General features: G+C 41.5%; 2 protein-coding genes across 6 annotated transcripts; both read right to left on the minus strand.

Moving 5' to 3' along the window:
* Nucleotides 1–1,410: 1,410 nt before the first annotated feature.
* Nucleotides 1,411–12,986, minus strand: LOC131308862 (uncharacterized). 5 transcript variants are annotated; one of them, XM_058335898.1, is made up of 4 exons: nt 12,743–12,986; nt 4,751–5,364; nt 2,123–2,182; nt 1,411–2,013 (listed from the first exon to the last, which is right to left on the minus strand). In XM_058335898.1, the coding sequence occupies exons 1-4, from the start codon at nt 12,759–12,761 to the stop codon at nt 1,624–1,626; spliced, it is 1,083 nt and encodes a 360-aa protein (XP_058191881.1). In that variant the 5' UTR covers nt 12,762–12,986; the 3' UTR covers nt 1,411–1,623. The 5 variants fall into 5 exon arrangements, with proteins under 5 accessions (XP_058191881.1, XP_058191883.1, XP_058191884.1 ...); XM_058335900.1 differs by lacking the exon at nt 12,743–12,986 and adding an exon at nt 5,999–6,187; XM_058335901.1 differs by lacking the exon at nt 12,743–12,986 and adding an exon at nt 5,999–6,187 and having other exon boundaries at nt 4,751–5,371.
* Nucleotides 12,987–13,320: 334 nt separating this feature from the next.
* On the minus strand, nt 13,321–18,065 carry LOC131308861 (uncharacterized). The gene is made up of 2 exons (XM_058335897.1): nt 17,900–18,065; nt 13,321–15,721 (listed from the first exon to the last, which is right to left on the minus strand). The coding sequence occupies exon 2, from the start codon at nt 15,385–15,387 to the stop codon at nt 13,519–13,521; it is 1,869 nt and encodes a 622-aa protein (XP_058191880.1). The 5' UTR covers nt 15,388–15,721; nt 17,900–18,065; the 3' UTR covers nt 13,321–13,518.
* Nucleotides 18,066–19,064: the final 999 nt, after the last annotated feature.

A 19,064-nucleotide genomic window follows, 5' to 3' on the forward strand; every position in this document is an offset into this window, starting at 1 on the left:
GTGGTAATCTCTAAGGCCAACCGGTCTTGGGAAGATGAAGTTTAATTAGCGTATGGGCAGATTTGGTGGGAGATCGTTGCATTCTACTGTCAGGAAAATCGTTCGGGTAGCAATGATCTGGTACACATGGGTTGAGAGAAATTGCTGGGTATTCAAATGTGTCCAAAGGCCTCCTTCTGCAGTTATTTAGAAAAATAGTTTTGATGTTAGAAATAAAGGGTCCTAAATCAAAGATGTAAAACCTTCCCCCTTAATCATGCCTTATTTCTTGTGGATAGTAAGGCCTGGTTTGTGCTAGGGCGACTCGGCCATTTTGCCGTTGGAGTTCCTCGCTTTGACCAAAGAAAGATGTCTAGTCCAGACTATCTGCTCGCAAGAGCAAGTCCTCAAGCACCCATCTATTGGAAGGTTGTTAGCGTATAATGGTTGGAACTCAAGAATGGAAAGAATAACTAGTGGTGTCCCTATGCTATGTTTGCCGTTCTTTTCAGACCAGCCGACTAACTGTAGATATGCCTGCATGGCTGCACTGAATGGGGTATTGGCATAAAGGTCCATAGAGATGTGAAAAGAGAGGGAGTTGAGAAGCTTGTGAGGGAGTTGGAGGGAAAGAAGAGTAAGCGGATGAAGAACAAGGCCATGGAATATTGGAATGGAAGGTAAAGTCACGGGAGGCAACTAAACCTGGAGGCTCGTCGTACCTGAATTTGGTAAATTGGTGAACGAGTACTGCTATCAAACAGAAAGAATACACAATGGTTTCAGACAAATGGTTGTTCTTGAATTTTGTTGAGTTTGGGGAATTCCTCAATAAGTTTGTTGTAATAAGTTCATTGCCCTCTTCCTAGAGCAGAAAGCACATTGCCCTCTTCCTACAGCAGAAAGCATTGGACTATCATGTGTATCTTCATTATCTGTCTCGATAACATCCATCCGCTATTAGATAAGTTTTGCGCTCCTATGAAATGCATCATATGTGCAAAATATCAATGACGAACGCCATATTATGGCTTTCTTGCTAACATTTTAGTCACTGGCTTCTACCGCATCCAGTGCAAATTGGAACTTCAACTACTGAGCCATCACAAAACAACCTAACTTTCAACGGAGAAAAGCAATAGCAAATGAAGCTACAATTATCCTGAAATGAGGTCACTAGGTACTTTTCTGCGACCTCATACTTGTAACGAAACCTTTTTATTTCCTAATAAGTTATGTCTTTCTGCATAAAATTTGGGGACAGGGAAGCAGCAGTAAAATCAACATATCTACAATTAGGCATGTGCATACTTCAACGTTCACACAAGCACAACAAACAGGCATGTGAGCAGAGAGAGAGAGGGAATCGAGTCATTTCCCTCATTGTATTGCATTGCCAACTCATCCTGTACCAAGTACTAACTGTCAATGTTTCTGAGAGGAACTCTATAATATGATTGCTATTAACAAGTAGGCTACAATTAAGGCAATATTAACTTGTTCCCAATTATAGTTCTCAACTTCTATGGCTTATGATACTGCGAGATGAACATAATCCGTGAGCGCTAGAGCCGATATAGAGTATGTTATTTACCTTTTCCTCAAACAGGCAAAAATAGAAGGATCATTCAGGAACGGAGACGTCTACTCTGGACAAATTTCAGCAAATACTGGCAACCTCTTCCCGTGAGGAGGCCCATAGAGAACACTATTTATGTATGCATCCACAGCTTCCCTTGATGGGATTTCATCAACTGAAGCAGAAGAAGGTAAGGAAACCATGATGCCATCATCCATAGGAGACCAGTCAGTGTTTGTGACAGTGATGCTGCTTCTGATAGTTTTACTGCCACTGCTGCTGGTACTATCATTGGAGTTTTCTGGTTTGATGGGTGAGATTGATTGGGTTTTTGCCGCTTTCACGGCTGCCACTGCTCGTTCTGTTGGTGATGAAGCTGTGATGACCTTGTGATGGGAGAAGCGGCACTTTGCACCATACGAGCATGATCCTGAACCAGAGTATGACTTGCAAATCTGAGGCCAACAAACAGAATCACAATTGGTCTTTAATTTAACAGTCACATAAGCAAACTGATAATAGATTAGTTAAAGTACACCGAGAAGATTCAGCGAATTATTTTACCTCAGATTTGGTCTTGCTGGGGAATCGAGACGGACGGACCTCTTCCTTTCCATGTGCAAACTGAAAAAGATAGGATCTTATATTGTTAACCAGATAAGAATAGTCCAATCATCAGAGAAGTATCATAAAAGTTTGTTTAACTTGATCCAGTAACATAATTGATGCAGCTCACATTGGCAACAAACAGCAAAAGATCATTGGAGCATCACCATGACTATAATTAGGATATGGACAGTTGACTCATTTACTTACAGCTCTATTTTGCTCTATTTTGGACAGTTGATTGAGGAGAAGAGTTGAGTTTGGAGTTATAAAGATCTGCTGTTTAATTGACATAACTGTATCCAAATCAAGCTTAACTTCTCCATGTTCAAACATCTTACTAACTCCTCTGTCCGCAATAACTTTTTGTGAGTTCTTATGGCTAGAGTTGGAACAAAATCACCATCAATAATCATTTTCACAAGCACTATGCGTGCTCGTTTAGTAGGAAACAGGAAAAAAGAGAGGCGTAGGTATGAATGAGGCTCTGACCTTTAGAGGTAAACAAATCAATTCTTCAAAGGAAAAACAGATAAACATAAAACTACACAATTTACACAAACACTACGCTTGCTCGTTTAGTAGAAAACCAGAAGAAAAAGAGGCATAGGTATGAATGAGGCTTTGACCATCAGAAAACCAGTCAATTCTTTAACGGGAAAACAGATAAACATAAAACTACTCAATTACTTAGGATATCGCATAATCTATATCCGTAATGGTTGCATATTTGGGCAAGACGTAATGCAGTTCACTGTCCATACAAATGTTGTTTGACTCTCAAGATTCAGTTTTTCCGTCCCATGTTTCTATTCCGGTTCATTTCGTTTACATCCTTAAGCTGACTGGCATAATTTGCGAAAAAGAGATGAACAAGATCTGTGCACACGCTTGATCATGATACATCCTCTTACAAAAGGTTTCCACAACCGAAGAAGTGTGATCTTGTGCTAACTCCTGCGAAAACTTTCTGGTGCTCACATTGCAAGTCCAATTGTTGGTATTTTCTAGCTAAAGTAATTTTCTGTCTTCAATTTGAGTTTAAGGCATGTTTACTGCACCTTGTCGCATTTTTTGTCCTGAAATTTGTGTCAAACGAAACAAACGACATCTATTTTGACTTGGGGCCTAACGAGTACTTTGGTATAATCAAGAAATGGTTTTGCCACACCTTTAGTATGGTTGTGTGAGCAAGATTTGTGATTGACAAGGGTGATTTTGGTTGAGTTAACAAATAATGCAAATGCTTTGAACACATATGTCCTCAAAGAAGTCCAGACAAAATCGTTTGATGTGTGTGGACCTCAAGTGCATCGTATATAGCTCATATAAGTATCCAACAGTTCTAAATGCATTTATATCAGGACATCTGGGTCCGTAACATTACTCAGAAATAAATAGATGCAACCAGGGCAAAGTTACCAAAGAATGACAAATTTGTATTACAACCTTGGTCACACAATCCGCTTGTGTGAGTGCGAGCGTAAAAGTGACCTTCGAAAACATCTAAACTTTTAAAATTGAGAATAAATTCTTTACACCGCCGGTGTAAACATTTGTTTCCTTCAAATCAATTACATTGCGACACGTGTCAAAACAATAGTCTCAATTAATTAAACATGGCACAATGCAATTGATTTGGAGGAAACAAATATTTATACCGACAGTGTAAAGAATTTATTCTCTTTAAAATTCATAGAGCTAGAAGCCTAGAATTGAAAGCAGGAGCCATAAATTTTGGAAGAGATGATGGAGGCAAGAGTTCATCTCGGCCATGGTCTGGAAAAAAGAAACCCTGACACCTTATGTCTGGGCAAAGCGTAACAGAAATGAGTATTACAAATCTTGCTATAACTACTCGTTTTTCATGTGCTTTGGGTGGATTGAGAGCGAAAAGCTCTATCAAATGATAAGTGTAATTTTGCTTGAGCTAAGAAATAATGCCAATGCTTTGGAAACATATGTCCTCAAAGAGGTCCGGCCACAATCGTTTGATGTATGTGGACCTCACGTGCATTGTGTATAGCTCATATCAGTATCGAACAGTTCTAAATACACTTGTGTCCAAACATCTGTTTTCGTAACATTACTAAAAAATAAATAGATGCAACACCAGCAGAATGACACATTTGTATTACAACCTTGGTCACATAATCCGCTCACGTGACCCTGAGCAGAATTGAGAGCACGAGCGTAAAAGTGATCTCAGAAAAACATTAAAACTAATAAAACTCACGAGAGCATGGATCGAGAGTGGGAACCATCAATTCAGAAGAGAAGATGGAAGCAAGAGTTCATTTTGGCCATGGTCTGAAAAAAGGAAACCCGAAAATGGCAACTTATGTCTGGGCAAAATGTAAAGATAAGCATGTTGCAAATCTTGCTATAACTAGTTGAGTTACTCATAAATTGGTCCGGACATTTGAGTTATCAAAAGACTACTCATTTTTCATTCGTAGAAGTAAGATTGAGAGCAAGAGCGAAAAACTGTGTCAAATGATTATGTGATGCAACTGGCCAATTAAAAATTCCAAATTTGACAATATTTGCTACAACTAAAGCAGAGAGAGAGAGAGAGAGAGAGACCTGGCATTTGGAGCCATGGCGACAGAAGCTAGAATCCTCCCAAGACCTACATATCTCCCTCTTATAAGCACTACTATTACTCCCGGACGACGACGTTCCACCAGAAGGATCAGACGCCGCCGACAACCTCATCCTCCCACCAGAAACCGATCCTCCCACCAGAATACCGTCCATCACCAACACATCCTCCTCCACCTTCACAGGCGTCTTGAACACCGGCGGCGACCTCGACGGCAGCGTCTCCACCAAGTTCTCCACCGCCCTCAGCGGCGACGATGACGATCCAAATCCACCGCTTCCTCCGATCATGACCGCCGGAGTTTTGAAACCGTCGCCGGCGTCCGGAGACGCCGGGGACACGGACCGGAGGTACCTGATGAGCGCGGCGGGGTCTAGATTCTCCAAATTGGACTTGTCGAAGGATGACGTGTACGGATCGAAGGTCGGACTGTTGGACGGATGGTGAAAGCGGCCGCCGCCGACGAAGAACTGGTGGTTGCTGTTGTTGCTGTCTCGTTGCGTGTTGAGCGGTGACACGTTGCCCTTGAAGTTTTGAAGCTTCGAGACTCGTGAAGTGTTGTTGTTGTACGGTGGTGCGTCCATGAGTAGTGTTGCTGCGATCTCACGCGTAGAAGTTCAAACTGTTAGATTCGTGAAATGTAATTAAACATATGTACGTACATACAACTACAAGTTCAAAAAGTTTCAGAAAAGGAATTGCGGAGTGCTTCGTGTAAAGCAGCTCTTCGTGTAGGTTCGATTTTGGTCTGATCTTGTGTTTTTTTGAAGTTTTGAACTCCCGCCTAAATTTCCTCCGTGTGGCGATCTAGAGAGAGAATGTCTCCACTCGCGCGCGCACGATATGTACGCAATGTATGTACGCATACATGTGTGTCGAGATTTGAAGTATGAAAGAGCAATACTGGATGAAGATGAACTGGAATCGGAAGAAGAAAATCCGAAAACTTACGTGTCGTTTGGATTTCTAATCAAGCGGTTGAGTTCGTTGTGAATGGATGACTGAGCAATTGAGCTCACACAATTGACTTACTGGACGTCGGTGAAAAGGGAAGAACACAAAACCGTATTTACGCTCGCCTATGTCGCTGTGCAAGGGAACTAGGTCACTTGAATTCGATTTCATCTACTGGAAGAATCGGAGAGAGAGAGAGAGAGAGAGAGAGAGAGAGAGAGAGAGAGAGAGAATCTTCGAGGAAATGCTGGATGGAGACAGTAGAAGAACTGTACCTCAGAAAATGGAAGTTTTTCAAAGTCTACGGTGATTCAGGGACGATCTTCGGTGCAGAGAAACTAAGCAAAATGTGAACTAAGCTTGATCGGAATTTGAAGCGGAATGGTGATCGACTCTCTCTCCATCTCTAGCTGAACAGAGCAGAACTCGAAACAGAGGTCGAGTTTTACCAAACGTGGCCCTCCTGCTTTATAGGAGTAGTAATAGTAACTAAGATAGATAATTAGATATGTTGCGATAGTGTATCTAATATCCGATTTATGATTTTTAGCATTTGTTGATGATTTCGACGAATTCTAAAAATGAACGATTCATCGAGACGAGTCTCAAAATGACTCACAAATAGACCTAACAAGACGGACCAATTCTTAAAAAGGGATTTTGAGACTCCGAAAGAACGAACCCCTCTCTTGTTTGTTAGGTTGGCCTCTACGTGAGTGACGGTTGCACTGAGAAAGTGAGAGTGTGGCATTTCGTGACGAACAGTGTATAGGTAGGGTTTCCGCTGAGGTGTGCTTACGTGTAAAAGTCTACGTGAGCGGGAGAGGTGCGATTGGTCAATGATTAGTGAGGGAAAGAGGAAGTGATCTTGCGAGGTGAGAAAAGGAGCAAGAGGTGCAAAGGAGACAAAGGCAGCGTGTCCCTTATTTTCTTCCGCGGGGGCAGTAATTGACTTTCCTAGATTGACCGGCTAAGGTCACATTTTCTCTGAGAAAGAATATTCTCCTTCTTCAAATTCAGCGTTCACCACCAAGGGCGGAACCAGGAATTAAATTTACCTTGGGCTAACTCAAATTACATAAATATAAACCAAAAAGAGGCAAACTTATATAGAAATAATTATTTTCAAATAAGAAGGTCCTAACTAAAATAAGGACCTCCTCATTTCTCCCATTTTTCGATCGAATTTTGATTATCCGAGCCGCTCAATGTGTTCAGAACGTGATTTTAAGGGTACTCGCGAGAAATTGGCAAAAGAAAGGACCGGGAAAGGTTTGATTTGAGAAGTTTTTATTTGAACCGTTTAATAAAAACATAACAAAAACTGCTCGGATGAAGCCCGTTTCGGGTTTTTTTTTTTGCTGATTTCTCGTGGATACCCTTAAAATCACGTTCTGAACACATTGAGCGGTTCGGATCGTCAAAATTTGATCGGGAAAGGGAGGTCCTTATTTTATTAAAATAAGGTGGTTCTTAGGAGAAGGGGACTCTATATATAAATATGTAAATGTTTAAAAATAAATAAAAGAAAAGTACAAAAAAACGTACACTATCGAAGTTGTATCCTACGATGTTTCACAGAATAAAAATCATCTATTATCGAATCTGAGTCAATGTCTTGGACAAGATCTCTTTCGATGTACATAATCATAGAATCTGCTAAAAAATCATCCTCCATTTTGTTGCGCAGATCAGTTTTCACATGCTTCATAGCTGAAAATGCTCTTTCTGTTGTTGCCCTGGTAACTAGAAGAGTTGCAACAAGGCGAATCAACTTTTCGATTAAATGATAGCTCTCCGACTTTTTTGTCTCAACTAACCCTCTACATAATTCAAAAATGGTGGTCATATTCTAGAATTTCTGTTGACGAGGTACGTCAAGCTTATAATGTTCCAACTGTAATTTCAAATAATGTCTCTCCTGATTTGTGAAATCATTAGGATAAAATTTCTCGGCAAGAGTGCAAATATGATCAACGTTGAATGATTTAAAGCCATCCTTAGGTTCTAAAGCCAAGCTAAGGACAAGGAGTTCCACTACCCCCTAGTTGAATCTGTCATTCAACTCCGCCAACTGAAAATCTATTGCGGCGTTGAATATATCAATGTGGTAATGATGCTCAACTGTGAGGACATCCTTTTGCTGACAAGTACGACCCGTAGTTGTTTTGAAACGAGCACTCATGTCAGGCATATCAATATCGTACTGTGTGCAAATTGATTTCAGATTCATCATAAGAGGGTCAAAACCTTCTTCTCTCAAGGTGTGAAGGAGTGCTTTTGTAGTAAAGACCAAGTCCATGGCATTTATGATGTCAAGAGATTTGTGTTGCAAGGCTTGACAAAGCAAATTAGTGATTCCCATAATTCTATGCATCAAATGCAAAATAAATATGAACTTAAATGTCTTTATCGCAAGCAAAGCACCTTTAGCTTCTCCACGTATAGAGTTAGAGGATCCCTTCTCGAACATCATTTCAAGAATTTTAATAGTTGCAGTAAACATGTCAACCAAGCTGCAAATAGAATCAAAATTAGAGCTCCAATGAGTTGTTCCAGGTCGATGCAAAGTACCAATCTAATTAGCCCCTCTACCCATCATACGTTCACCGATATCTAACATATGTTCAATTTCAATGGCTTGGGCAGATTGTAACTCGGTATGTCATTTTGGAGAAGCATCAACAAGAGTGACAATGGAAGTCAACTTTGAAAAGAATAACCAGATAGAGCTCTCAGTTTCAGCAGCTGCAACTAATGCTAGTTGTAGTCGGTGGGCAAAACAATGTATATAATAAGCATACGGGCAATCATTAAGAAATAAGGCTTGTAATCCATTCCATGCACCACGCATATTGCTAGCACCATCATATCCTTGACCTCGCATGTTGTGAATGTCCAAATTATAACGAGTGAGGATATCGGATATCTCTTTCTTCAGAGTTAATGCAGTGGTGTCCTTAACATGCACAATATGAAAAAAGCGCTCCCGTAAAAACCCTTGGACATCAACATATCTCAAAACAATTACTCCCTCCGTCCCTAAATAAGTGTCCGGCGCGCAAAACTAGGCCTTACAAAAGAAGCATGTTTTTCATTAAAAAAATTAATTTTTTTTTCACAATCTAATAGAACTCATTTCTATCTAATGATTTGTGAAAAAAAATTAATTTTTTTAACGAAACAAATGTATTTTTTTGAAGGCCTAGGTTTGCGCATCGGACACTTATTTAGGGACGGAGACCATTTGCTCTCTATTAGAAGCATCCTTTGCTTCATCTACCAAAATACAAAATTTGGCATCCCCAACTTCCTCGCAAATCTTGTTTCTCACTTTGTTATCGAAAATATGCAAAATCTTCTTTTGAATCAATGGTGAGGTATATTTTGCATATTTTGGAGCTTTTTCTAAGACAACATCAGCAATATTACCATCCAATTTTCCCTCAAACTTAATCAATTCAATGAAATTACCACGGTTTTTTGAATCAATAGATTCATCATGACCTCTAAGAGCACATCCTTGCAAAGTAAGCCATCGAATACTCTCAATTGTTGCCATAAGCCGCAACCTATTTTTCTGAATGTCTTCTGAAGATTGTGCATTCATTACTTTGTCAATATGCCGACCAACATTCATTAAATCATCACAATAATTCACAGCATTGGAATGTGGTGAATTGGGACCTCCTACATGCATCGAAAAGGCATTGAAAACCACCTTCCAATTTGTAAACCCCACACCAATTAATGTAGAACGGTTTGCTGTCTTCTTTTAAAAAATGAAGCATGGAAAACAAAATGCTGCATCTTTTTTAGGGGAATACTCTAACCAAGGAAATTTGCTAAACCAAGAGGATTGAAATCGACGATATTGAATTCCAAACTTGGACCGTGGAAACTCCGGATAATTAGGTTGATATGGCCCTGCTTTGATATAAGCTCGTCTAATCTCATCATGTTGATTAACGAGACGTTCCCATATCGGAAAACGTAACCCCGGCTCCCGTACAAGAAAAGTATCATCAAATTCAACTCTTTGAATTTTAGGAGGAGGTTGCTCATCGTTAATTGAAGTATCAACATTGAACTGAGAAGGAGCATCACTTTTTGATATATTCACTCTTTTTTTGAAGAACGATAAAAGAGTTTTTCCTCCCTTTTCTTGTTGTTGTTCCATTATAATTTAAACCTAAAAGAGTAACATTGTAAGAACCAACAATTTAAACCAATATAAGCACACTAGCCAGTGCTCTGCATTAACTAAATCAGGAAAAATCTAAACACATCAGCCAGTGCTCTGCATTTAACAACATAAGAGCAAATCTAAGCACACCCGCCAGTGCTCTGCATAATAAGTGAATACTTACAAATATTAAACCTCGCAAGCGAATGGGAGACAGCAGTGTGTAGTATATACTAGTCCAGGGGTCCTACATTTAAATTTTCAATAAGATTAAACACAAATTAAAAAGCCCTAAACTTAGTATCAAAAAGCCTTAATTACAAAGCACTAATAAATATTCACCGGTTGAAATCATCGCTTCAGGTTCAGGGCGTTTGTGCGAGGGGGGAAACGAACGTGGTCCATGGATGACGAGAACGGAGGAAAACAACGTATCGGGAAGGAAACAATCGTGGTCCGTGGATGACGACAACAGAGCAAAACAACGTATCGGGAAGGAAACAATCGTGGTCCGTGGATGACGACAACAGAGTAAAACAACGTATTGGGAAGGAAACAATCGTGGGGCGTTTTTGTTTTTTTTCTTTGCAATTGGGCTTGGGCTGGGCTAAAAACAAATGGGACGGGCTAAACATAAATGGACTGAAATTTTACATAATTTTTTTTTTTTTTTGTTTTTCAAAACTCACCTAGGCTTCAGCCTATGGCAGCCTATGCACACTTCCGCCATTGCTCACCACTCTCTTTAGAAAAACTCAGCTCTGTCAAATCTGGGGAAATGTCAGGGGTATTTATAAGGTACCTGGGCCTGGGTCAAGCCCATGACAGCGTCCCTATAAAATCCCGACACGTGTCCCTCCTGTACCTTTAGGTCTTGGGAAAAACTCGGTATCTCACGGAAGGTTTTCCCGGGAGAGCCCGAATTCCCGCGACGCAACCTCCTTCCCAAGCCACAAGAATCTCCCTTATTCCTGCTCAAGTAAGGTCGCGACTTGCGGCGATTATTATCTCGTCGCGAAGTCCTTCCGAACTCTGCCTCATGGTTCGGATGGAACTCTAGAGATTACTTGAGTTTCCCTCTTGTAATTCTGAAATTGCAGCGTCTCACAGGACTTTGCCCACGGTCTTCCATAGTTGTAGGTCATTCTAGCAATTGGGGTTTGTCGAGATTCCGCGAGATGAAGCGGACTTCCGCGGCTACTTCCCCGTGGAAACCTTCCGCGGACGCCTCTCTGGGCTTTGTACACATGTTCTCCTGCGATTGGGTAGTCAACCGTTTCTTCTAGGTTAAGATTTTGACCAAAGATTTTCTACCGCGCGGGCTTGCTACCACGTGCCCATAGCTAATTGGCGAGTCAAACAGCCCTCCGTGGTCAAAAGTTGATAATTTTGACTTCACCTACATATGCCCCCCGCGCACGTATGTTAGGTGCATGATCAGGTTACGTGCCATGAATGTTAGGTATGGGGAGAGAAGTGGCTTCTGTAGAGCAGATAAGAAAGAGGGAGAGAATTGTTGATTGTAGAGAGAGAGAGAGAGAGACAAGAATGGTAGATGAAAAGGAATAAAGAATGAGACCCTTATATAGTAGGGCAATTAATGAGCATTGATGGCGATTGTACCCCAAGGGTCATCTTAGTACACGAAATGGCACCGCCAACGGGCCAAAAAAAAAAAAACCGCCGTTTCGCGGAATGGCTGGTGGGCATCCACGGAAATCTGCAAGAAACAAAATACGCACACACACGACATGCACCCGCCGTACGCACGCGAAGGGCATATGTAGGTGCGGTCAAAATTATTAACCTTTGACCACAGAGGACTATTTGACTCGCCAATCAGCTATGGGCACATGGCATCTGGCCCACGCGGCAGAAAGCTTTGGTCAAAATCTTGACCTAGAAGAGATGGTTGACTACCCAATTGCAGGAGAACATTGTACAAAAGCGCAGGGAGGTGTCCGTGGAAGGTTTCCGCAGGGAAGTAGCCTCCGCGGAAGTCCGCTTCATCTCGCGGAATCTAGACAAGCCTCAATTGCAAGAATGGCCTATTGCTATGGAAGACCATGGGCAAAGTCCCGCAAGACGATGCAATTTCAGAATTACAAGAGGGAAACTCAAGTAATTTCTGGAGTTCCATCCGGACCATGAGGCAGGGTTCGGAAGGACTCTGCGACGAGATAACGATCGCCGCAGGTCGCGACCTTGCTCAAGCAGGAATAAAGGAGATTCTTGTGGCTTGGTGGCTTGGAAAGGAGGTTGCGTCGTGGGGATTTGGGCTCTCCCGCGGAAACCTTCCGCGAGAGACCGAGTTTTCCCCAAGACCTAGAGGTACAGAAGAGACACGTGTCGGGGTTTTATAGGGACGCCGTCATGGGCCTGACCCAGGCCCAGGTGCCCTATAAATACCCCCGACATTCCCCCTGATTTGACAGAGCTAACTTTTTCTAGAGAGAGAGTGGTAAGCACTGAATTTGAGGAAAGAGAACATTCTTCCTCAAAGAAAATGTGATCTCAGCCAGTCAATCTAGGAAAAGTCAATTATTGCCCCCGCGGAAGAAAACAAGGGACACGCTGCCTTTGTCTCCTCTGCACCTCTTGCTCCTTCTCTCACCCCGCAAGATTACTTCCTCTTTCCCCTCACTAATCATCAACCAATCGCACCTCTCCAGGTCACATAGACTTACATATAAGCACCCCTTAGCGGAAACCCTACCTACACAGTGGTGGAGCAAGAAAAGTACTATAATTCTATGATTTCAAAATATATTTACCTTCAGAAAAGTAGTTGGTTTTACTTTTGAATGAAGATAAATATGTTGCGATAGTGTACTCAATAGAATCCGATTCATGAATTTAGCATTTGTTGATGATTTCGATGAACTGTAGAAATGAATAATTCATCGAGATGAGCCTGAAGAAGGACTCGCAAAGTGACCTAAGACCGTCCAATTCTTGAAGGGGACTAGAGAACCAAGGACGACAGGGTCCCAGAGTTCCTCCAAAAGCAAGCAAAGTGAAAGCGTTTCCTGTCTATGTCGAAAGGAAGGAAATACCCTCGATAGTAGATGAAAAATGTCAACTACATGCCTCTCTGCTCTACACCAATTTAAGCACTACATGATGTATCCACTCCAGCCCAATTACAAAATGTCACTCGTCATGTTTGTTACGCCAGCCTCTACACGAAGGCGCTTGTTTGAGAATTTTTCACAGCGAAAGAAATTTTATTAACTCGAAGCATAAAAGAACAACAAGATAAACGGATGAAGGCGAAGGCGAAGGCAAAAGATTTGTGCCCAAAAAAATGGGAACACCCTCTGCTTGCTTCAGAATCACTCAAATAATTTCTCACTGGCAAAGAAACCAGAGAGATGATGCTACTGTGTTTGAAGATAACCATAACGCCCGAAAGATGAAGAGCATAATTACATTTCCGGAATAGGGTTCACAACAAGCTTATCACACAAGACAACTTGCACACAAAAAACACATAGACAGTCACATTACAAACTTTTTATACACAAATTCAAAATCCTTGAAAATTCAACAACAATTTACCAAAACAAAAAACCCCCCCGGCACACAGCATCATCGGTCAAAACACCTTCAGATCCCATCAATTGCATTGTTCAAATTCCCACCCATAAATGACATGAGTCCCCCACCATGCACCCTCCCTTCTGTCATCACAAAATCCAAACCCTTTCTCGCGTCGCCGCTGCTACCAATGCTTCCTTCCGCTTGTTTATCAGAACTCGAGTGACGCAGTGAGGACATCATCGACAGAGGAACCAATACCTGAGGAGGCATGAGACACTGTTTTTTAGCCGGCTTCTCCGTCGAGTCGATAGAATCCGAGACAACGCTCGCTCCAGAGGAAGAATAGTTGCTCGCACCAGTTGATGACGAAGAGACAAGACCGTGGAAGAGTCCAGGCCCAAGCATCCCTCCCTTGTTCACCTCCCTCTCTTGAACCAAACTGCAGTGAGCAGCACAAAGTCCGCTCTTCCCTCTGGCAAACTTTTCGCATTTCCCATCTCCCCAGTTGCACCGTTTCCCCCCGCCGTGGGCCTTACAGAATTCCGTGCTACCTTGGGCACTCTTCCCACAGTTTTCAACCTTACAACGCTTCCCTCCACCGTGCTTCACACAGCAATCTGTTCGTCCCCGCGCACTCTTACCGCACCCTGGGATACTACACCTCTTTCCACCACCGTGGGCAACGCAGAAATTCGTGCCTCCGTGTACACTCTTAGGGCAAATCCCACCACCATCATGAAGGCAACGCTTACCTCCACCATGTCCTTTGCATAACGGTGTGCTCCCTTCAGCACCTTTGGTGCACCCAGCGAACACGCACCGCTTTCCGCCACCGTGTGCTTTACAATACACGGTGCTCCCCTGAGCCCCCTTGGTACAACCAATGAAGTGGCAGCGGCGGCCCCCACCGTGGGAAATGCAAAGGCCAATTTGTCCTTCGGCACTTCTTGTGCAGCCTTCTACTTTACACCTTTTCCCACCACCATGTTTAATGCAAAGTCCTGATTTCCCCCGTGCTGCCTTTGTGCACCCGTCTTTATGCCCACACCTCCTTCCACCGCCATGTGCTATGCAAAATTCTGTCCTACCCTCTGCACTTTTGGTACAACCCAGTCGCTGGCACCTCTTACCACCTCCATGAGCCTTACAGTAGGCGGTTCTGCTCTCAGCACCTTTATTACACCCAGGTTTCTGGCACCTCTGTCCGCCTCCATGGCCAATACAAAGACCTGTTGCTCCTCGCGCCACTTTTGAACACCCCTCAAATTTGCATTTCTTGGGATTGCTGGTTCTGCGATCGGATGATACCCCAGAGAAAGTGCTGATTGAGTATTCTGTGATGGCTGAAGGCTCACAGCTTAGCTGGGAAGGACTGAAATTGTATTTGGTCCTTGGTTCTAGAAGTTCTTGAGCTTGGAAGAGATTTTTGGTTGGATCAATTCTTGGAGCCAAAAGAAGGGAAGGCATATATCCACCTGATTTCTTGGCTGAGGAAGAACCCTCGTCTACAATGGGAATTCCAAGTCTTTTTCCATCTTTGGATACGTGGTTACGGAGATGAGGTAGATTTGGATTAGTCCGTGTGGAAACTGAATGCTCAATTGTGGCTGAAACTTCCTCATTCCCACCAAAAAGGCCTAGTTTTAGGGTGGAATCACTTTCTGAGAACAAACCATGATGCACGATAGGGACCAAACTTTTGCATTTACCACCAGAATATGTACTTGGTGTTGGACCTAATCCAAGTACCAATCCGCAACCATCGTCAGGGGCATTGGAAGGAAAAAGCATGTCTCCTGGATCAGATCGAGCACCCCCAAATCCAGCATCAATGCTTCCATAACCAAAGCACTCCAAACGCAAAGTGGTATCACCGTAAGCGTTCTTTGTGAGCTCACCGTTGCAGGACAACACGCCACTTTTGTTGAGATCCATCTCTAGAGTTGCTGAGTACTAAAGTGCCGAGGGAGAGGAGACTAAACTAGCAGAGCAACCTATACTACATGCTTTCTATATTTTAAAATAGAAAAGGGAAGGTAGAAGAAATTCTAATGAGCTACATCCCCCGCTAACGAACCCAGATGTGTCCTTCCTGTCCATATTTATCCAATATCTACACCGGGGGCACTGGATAAGATCAGGAAGAACTTAGATCACAAAATATATCTGATGACGTTTCTTGGATAAAACCCTATTATGAAAGCTGCAGAAATTGTTGTGCAGTGTCTTATGCTCCTCGTTGACAAATCCTCAAGCCTCATTCACCTTGCTAGAAAAATAAAAGGGAAAATGGAAACCACACCTTGCAATGTTTAGTTAATCTCAAATCACAAGGAAGTCACAAATATAAACTATGATTAACCAATTCATGAATATTCCGTCAAGTAAAGTAGAGGAAAGATAAGAACTGCAAGAAAATATTTTCTGCGGCATAATCCGCTACCTGTCAATAACTAACTCAAATATATGACTTCAAAAGAGGAGGAAAAAATGTTGTTGAATGGTTAGAGTACACTCTACTATGATGGGTCCAGTATGATACAGGTAAAAGATAATATAAACCAGAAAAAAACAACTGATGTGTAAAGTTATCAATGAATTAAACAAAGTGCATAGGTCACTAGAATGCCCAAGGGGCACTTATTCCGAAATATTTTGAAATTAAAAAAGAGCTTGTGAAACATAAACTGCCAACAATCCATATTCAGCATGTATACCTCACGTTTACGAAGATTTCCACAACACCTGATTGATTAGATAGCCAGAAGCTGTTAACAGAAAGATTACATAGCCAAGTTTACTTCAATGTTCTAAATGCTTCGGGTTCGGGACATGAATCCATTTTCCTCCAGGTTTTCGATTTTGGAGTCATATCCTCACTTCAAAGCAATTATGTCCTATCTTATAACCTCGACTCATGTCCTCCTTGACCTACCCCAATTTTTTCAACCACGTCCACAAACTTAAGGTGCAGCCATTTACGTTCTCCTCTGTCTTCGATTCTTCCTATTATTACATAGCCAAGTAACGGATTCCACTCCTGCTTCCAAAGTTTTAGAACCCACAAGCTTTAACAGAGTTTTATTAACACTTGAGGTGAACCAAAGGCCTCCACAGATGTAGTGACTACAACCAGCATCTACTAGATTAAAAGTAAAAGCACATCTATCCTCGACAAGTAAAACCATTGAGCTTTGCCTACACCAAGGATCGTTTGACCAGATTAAATTATCGCTCTATGACCATATACTTTGCGATACCTTCCTCTAAATACAAAACATTCACTAGGAACATAAGACACTGAGAACTAACAATGTAAATGTCAAAAGTGATGCAAATGTATTGACACTACACGAATCCTACAAACACATAAAATTGAATTCACCAATATCTCTATTCTCTAAATTTCCACTCTCATCCATTTCCTCTGCAGGCCAGTTTCCATTCACCCATGTTCTAAATATCAGCCTAGTCGGCGCCTAGGCGATAGGCAGGGGTCCAATGCGTAGATAAAAATCGGCCAAGGCGCCGACAAGTCGGCTGCCTAGGGAGCTAATTGGCCGGCTAGTCGCGCCTCTCTTCTGCCCGACTAGCGCCTAGCGATTTTTAGAACGCTACCCAAACCCATAGTACAACAGCAATAACAAAACCCATCTAGTCCCCACGTTGTTAGGCTTTCGACTCAATCTAATAATCTACCCATAACTAAGTAAAAATATTGGCAATCGTTTCGCTATATGGTTAGTCATGTTGTGTGTTACCCTTGAAGAATGTAAAAGATTAAGTGGGCATAACCCTGAATCTTTTCAAACTAAATCAGGAGCAGACAAATAAAAGGGCTTTCATCCTTGTTTCAGGAGATAGCAAATAACAGATGACAAATTCTGAAATAGCAAAGTTAAATAGACCATGAAGAATCCAAGGAAGAGGTAGAAGCAAAACGAGATTTCAAGATGAAGGCAAGAACATGATACAAAGGCTGGTGAGTCAAACTTCCAAACTTGTAACAGAATTTACTCGAATCTAAAAGTATTTTCTCTTAATTCCTAAGACCAACATACCCAGATCGGTTTCAGCTCCAAAAAAATAGTAAACGAAGAGGAAACACTATTAATAAAATATCAGAAATTATCAGACAGATTAAAAGTCATCACTTCTTCAAACAAGATTGCAAACCCTATCATTAACAAAATATAGCATTCATATGCAGTTTATGAACAAAATTTGGTCAAAAATGCAAAAGTCGTAGTTTACCAACCAATTAAAACAGAACGATCAGAACAATTAAATCATACTAATTGAAAAACTGGAAAAAAAAATAAGAATCAAAACATAAAACGCAAAACCCATCAATTGATTTTGGGAACATTTAAAGCAAAAGAAGAAGAAGAAGAAGAAACGAAACAATTACTAACACGAAATATCGCAATCGGAGTAATAGAAGTACCGTGACGAGACTCCGAAGAAATTCCGGCGTAGTTGGGAGATCTGTGAAGCCATATGAGACGCCAAACCCCACCGAGTCTCAACAGAGGCGAGCCGAGGAAGAACAAGTGTAGAGAGAGAGAGAGAGGGGAAATGAAGCAATGACGCAAATAATAATGGAAATGGAAATTATAAGTGGAAAAATGATTGGAGCAGCCGATAATTTGGCTTTGAGGTGAAATACCTAGAGTATCCTTTAGAGGGAGGCGGGGGAGCTGCTGCCCCAGCTCTGCTGTCCCGGGCCAAATGGGGTCCGTATCGGTCTCGCTCCAATAATCGGAAATGTTCACTTCGTAAAGCTTGTCGAGTAGAACAAGTATACCAAAAATCAGCTTGAACGGATATCATTAAGAGCCTTATCAAAACAGTTTTATCTTGAAAAATATGGATCCGAAACACTGGATCCAATCCATTGGAACCCCATTATTGACAAGTTATATATGTTCTGATCAAGCACTTAATAATAACCAATCAAGCTGATTTTTGATACACTTTTTCTACTCGACGAACTCTACGAAATGAATGTTTCCGATCGTTGGAGCGAGACAGATGCGGACCCCATTCGGCCCCGGACAGCAAGCTAAGGGGCAGCAGCTCCCCCGCCTCCCCTTTAGAGGGGTGATGAACGAGCAAAATGAGCCGAGCATGTAGGTAGTTGTTCAAGTTCGATTTGAAAACTTTGACGAACTTCAAAACATAATACAGTAAAGTTTTGCTTTTTATGAGACAAGGAAATCACCAACGAATTTCCAATTAAACCGAACGCGAGAAAATTTCTATTACCTTGAAATATTTATACAAATATAAATCAAATAATTTGAATAATAAATTTTTCGAGTTTGATTTGAAAATTTAATGAAGGTTCACAAAAGTGTTCAAGTTTCATTTATACTTGTCGAATAAAATCATTCCAAAAGGTCTAAAAAATTAGACTAGGCCCAGTTTTGATAAGATTTAAATTTTTTTAAGTACTTATTTTTTATTTTACGAAACATATTATTCCTTCACAATATATCATATTTAATTTAAAAAATAAATATTTAATTTAAAAATAAATATTTATTTTAGTTGGTGGAACACACCATAAACCTAACTCAACTGAAAAAGCTTTCTTCTTTTCGGTCTTG

Source organism: Rhododendron vialii, chromosome 11a (assembly GCF_030253575.1).
Source record: "Rhododendron vialii isolate Sample 1 chromosome 11a, ASM3025357v1".
NCBI classification, from domain to species: Eukaryota; Viridiplantae; Streptophyta; class Magnoliopsida; order Ericales; family Ericaceae; genus Rhododendron; species Rhododendron vialii.

Excerpts from the sequence above, each read along its gene's own strand:
- LOC131308861 (XM_058335897.1), bottom strand. The coding sequence starts at position 15,387 with ATGGATCTCAACAAAAGTGGCGTGTTGTCCTGCAACGGTGAGCTCACA.
- LOC131308862 (XM_058335898.1), bottom strand. Across the intron at positions 2,183-4,750 it reads GCCATGGCTCCAAATGCCAG|TTTGCACATGGAAAGGAAGA; the intron begins GTCTCTCTCTCT and ends TATCTTTTTCAG. Across the intron at positions 2,014-2,122 it reads CCAGCAAGACCAAATCTGAG|ATTTGCAAGTCATACTCTGG; the intron begins GTAAAATAATTC and ends TGTTGGCCTCAG.